Source organism: Arachis hypogaea, chromosome 18 (assembly GCF_003086295.3).
Source record: "Arachis hypogaea cultivar Tifrunner chromosome 18, arahy.Tifrunner.gnm2.J5K5, whole genome shotgun sequence".
In the NCBI taxonomy this organism is placed as follows: Eukaryota; Viridiplantae; Streptophyta; class Magnoliopsida; order Fabales; family Fabaceae; genus Arachis; species Arachis hypogaea.
The window spans coordinates 1,474,526-1,482,072 of record NC_092053.1 but is presented as its reverse complement, the minus strand read 5'-3'; the positions used below and the strand labels follow the sequence as shown (position 1 = coordinate 1,482,072).

The window sequence follows — 7,547 nt, the reverse complement described above, 5'->3', positions numbered from 1 at the left end:
AATTCTATTTCTAATATAAAAATACAAACTTTTATTCCTTCTGTTTTTATTTTACCACTATAAAAATACTAGAAGAAAATATTATTCATTTACCAATTACTCTTTCGTTGGGTAGCTTTTACAACAATTCTTTTTCTTCCTATGAGGCGTCGTCACAAGGTAACTATCATGGACACAAATCAGCACACACTCTTCAACTCATGTGCTTATCATTCAGATCAATATATGATATATTATCCATTAAGTATTTATAGACCATGGTGTTATCATGTATACGTAAATAAAAAAAATCCGTAAAAAATCCGTAATTAAGCTTAAGTTATTTACCTATTTGTGTGGTATATTGTAGTGTGAAATTACTTTTAATTTGTGTTGTGCAATGATATTATGGTTTAATTTAAGCTTTTATTTTAGAATTGTGTTACGATTTTATCTCATCATTTTCTCTTAGATATTAAGTTGATGTATTTTTATTTATTATTATTGAAGCGGATGTGATATAAAATTTGTAAAAAGAAAAAAAAACTCACATTCAATTTATTTTATTGTAGTTTTCTATTCTTTTATTTCTTTTTTATTTTTTGTATTCATTTATTTTTTTAATATCATATAATTTATTATAATTTATACCAATTAATTAATTATAATTCATTATATCAGTTAGTTTAATTAATTAATTTATAATATACATGATAAAATAGATCATTTGTTACTTATACGTTTATTTTTCTAAAATCTAAATCTGAATTATTAATATTTTCAGTTTTTGTTATGAAGAAAATATTATTAATAATGAATAATAATTAACCACTCATACTTTTGATCAAAGTATTTGGATAGTTTTTATATTTATTAATATTAATTATTGATTATTTTTTCATAAATAAATTATATTATAATTTTATGTTAAAGTCATTCTTCTATTTGCTTTTACTAATTTATTATCTAACTATTATATAAAATTAAAACCGTATTAATAAATTTAATATTAAAATTAATTTGATTTTTTATTATTTAGAGTGTTTTTAGAGCAATAATTTTATACTCTTTTTTTTTTTAGTTTCATTTTGAATTTTAATTTAGTACACAAAGGTAGTGAAATTCCATTGATACTGAAATAAAGTTACAAAAGGGTCCATAGGGTAGAATAAGTAAAATAATGTGATACCCACATTGCAACATCTAAATAAAACAACTTAGAATCTAAAATGTTTATCTTTCTCTTTCTCGCCGTCTATTATATTATCTATTATATCTATCTATTCTATTATATAAAAATCGAATTTTTACCTTTAATGATAGAATCAACATAACATGTTTCTACTTTATTTTGTTTAACTCATTAAAAATAATTCATTATGATGAATTAATTATATCAACTAATTGATTTGAATAGATATTTAAGTATCACACAATTTAAAATTAGGTATATTAATTATTTGATTTAATTTTTATGATATATAAATTTAAAAAATAAATTAAAATAAGATAATTTATTACTTATTTAAATTGAATACAATAAATATAAATTAATTTAGTTAAAATTTTACTATTTTCTAATCTTCTATACATAAAAATGACAAAACAAAATTATAAAAATAATATTTTTATCATTTTTGTTATTTTAATTTAATTTTTTTTTGCTTTTTTATGTATAATTTTATTTTATATTAACTTTGTTTATTTAATAATAAAATATACTCATATTACTTCTATCATATAATAATATATTTTTCTCCTATATTAATCGAAGAATTTTAATAGTTATCAACTACATCTAATAGAATAACTAAGAAGTGAGAACTACGAGAAGTTAAACCTAGGTTCAAAATGTTGAAACAAAGAAAAGAAAACGGTGGATATATGATTAGAGAAAAATGTATAATAATGACAAAATATACTAAAATTGAATTTTTTCTCCAACTAATAAAAGTGAGGTGTTAATTTCTCATGAATTCATTTTTTCTCTAAAATGAAATCATTATTTTATTTTCTAAATTTATTTTAGAAAAATATATTTATCATAATTATATTACAATTAACATTTAACGAATAGTGCATGATTATACTAATTTAGATAAATATTTTTATTATAATTATATAAAATCAATATTTAATACATTATCAACTAATAAAAGTGAGGTACAATTCCTCATGAATTCATTTTTCCTCCAAAATGAAAGCACTATTCTCTCTTCTAAATTATTTTAGAAAAATATCTTTATTATAATTTTATTACAATATTACAATTAGCATTTAATGAATAATACATAATTATAATAATTTAGAAAAATAAAGTCCAGTAATTTATCTTCCGACTGCACATGTGTGTAGAATAACTTTTAAGAAGGAGTCATGTACAGTAAATACGGTCGATGATTGTAAAATTGTATGCTAACATTGATATAATATTATTTTAAGTATATGTTTTGCAGGCATCAAAGAAAAGTGTTGAGTTGTTTTTTAGTAGATTTAAATTATTTATTGTTTATTAGAGAATTTTGTGCATTAGAATTCTCTAATAATTTATTATTTATTTTGAGTTAATTTTGATATGTTCTTACTTGACAGTAAATTAACATATAAAAATTTGTTGGTGGGTCTAAGTATTATTAAGTTATTTATGGTCACATTGAGTATATATGTTTGATTTATTGATGAAAGTAGATTACTAAAACCAATTAATAACTATTTTAGGATTAATATATTTAACACTAGATTAAGAAAAACAAATAAATCATAACATATTATATTTTTATTAATCAAATTATTATAATTTAAATTAATCTTAAAAAAATAATTTAAAATTATAATTTTAATCTTATCACGTACCATGCATGGGTTAATACAAGTTTAAATAACAACTTTAATCTTATCACGTGTATGGCATGGCACGGGTTAATTGTTCTTCATTTTGAGCTGATTTTGGTATTTTCTTACTTCACAGTAAACCAACATATAAAATTTTGTTGGTAGATTTAAGTATTACTAGATTATTTATGGTCATATTGAGTATATATGCCTGATTTATTGAAAAAAGTAGATTAAATAACTATTTTATAGTTAATACAATTAACACTATATTAAGAAAAGAAAAACAACGCATACAAGTTATTCTTTTATTAATTAAATTATTATAATTAAAATAAAATTTAACATAACATCTTAAAATTATAATTTCAATCTTATCACGTGCATGGCACGGGTGATTAAACTTGTATATATATATATATGGTCAATAAATTTATTATTTTTTTAAATATTTAATCAATTTTAGATATTAAAATTTATAAATTTTAAATTTATTATTTTAATAATAACAGTTATTGATTTTTTTAACATTTTTTGAAATAAATTACCAAAACAAAATGCTAAAAAACTCACAATTTATTATTTTTATTCAACAATTAATTAACAATATTTAAAAATATAAACTAAAAAATAATCATTCACAATTTTTATATGAAAATAATAATTACATATCATTATTAAATAATTAAATTATTAATTAATAATTTTTAACAGGGATGTTACACATCCATTTAACTCTCTTGTGAGCTTCATGCTATTTGGAGAGGGCTTGTTATGGCTTGGGATTGCGAGTGTAAAGAGGTCATATGTGAAACTGATAATCTTGATGCATTTCTTCTTGTTTCGCGAGGCACAACCAGCATGATTACGAATGACTCTGATCTGTTTGGCAAAATCAAAGAGATGCTTCAGCGCAATTGGACAGCTACTTTAGTGCTCATCCAGCGTACAGCAAACAGAGCGGCTGATTTAATGGCTAAGACTGCTGCTTTAAACAAGCAGGTGTACCTAGAGTGGTTACAATTCCCTAATAATTTAGACATTATTATTAGAGAGGAGTGCTACTCTTTCTCTTAGGTGTTTTTTCTTTGTGTTATATTCAGTCACCAAAAAAAACCATGTAATCAAGTTGGCCCAACAAAAAAAAAATCAAATACCATTAAATGAAACGTGAAATACACGCGCCCAACACACACGAAACCGCTCTTACTCAACGCTTCTTCTCCCTCACGCTTCTTCATCTTCTCTCGCGCTTCTTCTTTGCCTTCTTCTTCGCGTTCCTTTTTCTCCTTATTCTCCTCCTTTTTCGCGTTCCTTCTTCTTCACGTGTTTTCTCCTTATCGTCATTCTTTTGTTGTTGTTGTTGCTGTATTTTTTTGTTTTTTTCTCTTTCTCTCTGGTGAAGAAGTAGAAGGTGAGGAAGAAGAGTTTTAAATAGTGCAGAATGAACCAAACACAGTACTCATGGTGAACCGAACATAGTACTCATGGTGAACTGAATTGAGTTGAATTGAATTGATAATATGTAAATTGTAGGCAGAGTTATTTGAATTTGATTTTATATAATGGATTATATTTCGTTCACTCAGTACTATACAATTGTTTCACCATGAGTACTGTGTTCGGTTCATTCTACAGAAAGCTGTTTGAATTTGATTTTATATAATGGATTATGTTTCGTTCACTCAGTACTATACAATTGTATTGTGTTTGGTTTACCATGAGTACTGTGTTCGATTCACCATGAGTATTGTGTTCGGTTCATTTTGCACTATTCAAAACTCTTCTTCCTCATCTTCTACTGCTTCTTCACCAGAGAGAAGGATGAAAAGACAAAAAAATACAGCAGCAACAACAACAAAAGAATGACGATAAAGAGAAAACACGTGAAGAAAAAGGAACGCAAAAAAGGAGGAGAAGGAGGAACACAAAGAAGAAGGTGAAGAAGAAGACGCTCCGTGCGTAAACGAGCGTGAAAAGAAGAAGAAGAAGAAGAAAAAGGTTTACGTTGCAGCAGAAGGTTTACGTTGAGTAAAACTTTAGATTGCAGCACGTTATATGTAGCGCGTGTATCACAAACGAGTGAGGGTGGGGGACGCGTGTGTGGAGGAAATTACTTGATTAACAACCATGTAAAAAATTCATGGATGCAGAGCTTTTTCAAATTTTTAATTATTAATTTTAGGTGAATATTCACTTTATTTTACTAAAAGCGTATATATTAATTGGTGGGTACTCCCATGAAGATATTATAATTGTCTTCATGTGATGATTTTTCTTTTTGATCCTTAGATGATAGATTGTAGGGTTAGATTTTGATATGTTATAAAAGTGTTGTTTTTATTTGAAATGTGGCCAAATTAATAAATCACACTTTTATACAAAGTATCTTCATAAAAAGATGTTTTTTGCATCTTCATTTGAGTAGCTGCCATATTAATTTAGTACAGTTTTTGGTTAAATGCAGACCCTTCCAATTCCAAACGAGTGAAAACTCTTTAATAATCTCCTACACTTTCAAACACTTGATGGTGCTTGTCTTGAGTTTTCCGATACTTAAGACCTCACAAGTTTCCAAAGCATATAACAATCCAAGACAAAAAGTTACATCAAAGGGAGGCAAACAAAACATAGGAATTCATTCTTGGTAATTAAATAAGCTTATTGTGAAATACATACACTGTAATATAAGGGGAACATAATAATGTTATTAATGAAGTGGAATAATTCATGCAGAGTACTTATTAAGAAGCTAGTGAAGCAAGAACCCTGCGGGGTGTATTGCATGGTCTTCGAGCATGAAGAACAGCCAAGTTATCAATGATGAGAACATCACCTTTCTTCCATGGAATCGCAACACATTCCTCCTCCATTATTCTCAGGCAATCACTCACCGCACCGTCCGGTAGTGGCTGCCCATCACCGAAGGTCACAGGCTTTGATGGATCATCCCATCCCACCATAGTATGGAACCACACCTTGCATTCCCTCCTCTCATCATACCTCACACCTTCCACTGGCCCTATTATCATCTTCGCTCCTCCCTCCTCCAACCATTCCAACTTCATCCCCATTTCATTCGCCCTGCATTTTTCCAATTTCAATTTTGAATGACTGAATTAGTGAAAACTGTGAATATTAAACCACTCTTCTACCTTAACCTACAACAATAAAAACGTCTTATGGCTCACAAATTTAACCCAACAGAATACACATTGTGTGAAACGTTTTTATTGTTGTCACGGGCTAAGTTAAAAAAGTGGTTTAACAGTGAAACTAGTTAATTAGTAATTACCTCTGTTGGGCTAGGGTTTTGTCTGTGGTGTTGAAGTTTGACTTCCAGCCACGGCCAATTGGAGAAGAAGTGTCGTCGTCGTCACCTAAGAACCTTGTGTACAACAAGCCATGCTTCTCTAACCGCTCAACGAACTCAGGCTGCGCCTTCTTCATCTTTTCGTACACAAGGTTACTCAGAACTATTGGAGTCTCGCCGCCACTTCCAGGCTGAGGCTCTACTTCACAGAAGAAGAACAGTTTGGAAGGAAACTCAGGAACCAGGGCCATCTCGTGGTGGAAAGCGATGTTCTGCTCCGGCGGGGACTCATTGGCGGTGTACACACGCCCTACAACTTTGGAGCGTGGTGCGGAGATACTCGCCAGGCGGAATTCGTCGTAGCCGAAGGCCTCAACGACGTCGTTGAAGTCGGAGGGGGTGTTCAGCTGGAATCCCCTCAGAAGCAGAGCACCAGATTCCGCAAGAAGCGAATCCAGCAACTGTTTATGAGATTCTATGAGTTGCTGCGGAGATGGAGAAGGAGAAGAAGAAGGAGTCACGACGGCTGGGAATCGAGCTCCGCCGTGAAGGTTCCTCTGCTGTGGAACCTCAATTTCCACCACCAATCCCTCTGAAAACCTCATCCTTCGCTTTCTTCGTTAATCTTTTTTTTAGTAAAAAATATTAGTTGATGAATGGGTAATTAAAGTGTTTCCCAACTTGTTTAATTAATTAATTAACTTGACTCACTACTAACTTTAGTTACGGTAGGTGTATGATATTGACTGCCAAAGTTGTTTATCTTTACCTGTCACATCACTTAAAATTTTAAATATTTTTTGGTGTGTATACAATTTCTTTCATAATATTTTAAAATTTAAATAATTAATGTATTTATTGTTAAACATTTTTCACGTTTATAACTGAAAATATTAGCCTTTTAAATTTTTTTTTCTAAATTAGTTGTTTCTTTTTGGTTATATATAATTACTAAAATTATTAAATTTTAGTTAAAATATAATTAATTAGAAGAGTCAAATATGAATTGATTAATAAATTGTTAAACTAAAACATAACATTTAAATTTTAATTAGTAATTTTTTTAACTAACACATGCTTTGAAAAAGAGAAAGTAATATAATACTATATATCAAGGAGAGTGGGTAAAGTAGCTTTTCTTTTTCACGTGTATATGCTTACACTAAAGAAGATCTGAGAATGATTCGCTTGAATTGGCAAATCCTTTTAGTGGGACATAGCTCTTGTCCTCTTTTCATGTTCTTATATGTAGGTGCTGTTATCAAAATTACCAACTTAATTCTTTAATTTACAATATCACAAAACACGAAAAGCCCTTGAATGACCGATGATACTTTAGGCTTTTTTACATATATAAACATTTAAAAAAAAAAATCAATATTACATGATTTTCGTTCTTCTTTAATTTATATAATTTTTAAAA

At 28.4% G+C, this 7,547-nt stretch overlaps 1 protein-coding gene across 1 annotated transcript; it reads right to left on the bottom strand.

Moving 5' to 3' along the window:
• Window positions 1-5,442: 5,442 nt before the first annotated feature.
• LOC112769237 (clavaminate synthase-like protein At3g21360) lies at window positions 5,443-6,961 on the bottom strand. The gene is made up of 2 exons (XM_025813691.3): window positions 6,107-6,961; window positions 5,443-5,895 (listed from the first exon to the last, which is right to left on the bottom strand). The coding sequence occupies exons 1-2, from the start codon at window positions 6,727-6,729 to the stop codon at window positions 5,556-5,558; spliced, it is 963 nt and encodes a 320-aa protein (XP_025669476.1). The 5' UTR covers window positions 6,730-6,961; the 3' UTR covers window positions 5,443-5,555.
• Window positions 6,962-7,547: the final 586 nt, after the last annotated feature.

Coding starts and splice junctions, on each gene's coding strand:
- LOC112769237 (XM_025813691.3), bottom strand. CDS start 6,729: ATGAGGTTTTCAGAGGGATTGGTGGTGGAAATTGAGGTTCCACAGCAG. Junction 5,896..6,106: donor AAAACCCTAGCCCAACAGAG/GTAATTACTAAT, acceptor GGAAAAATGCAG/GGCGAATGAAATGGGGATGA.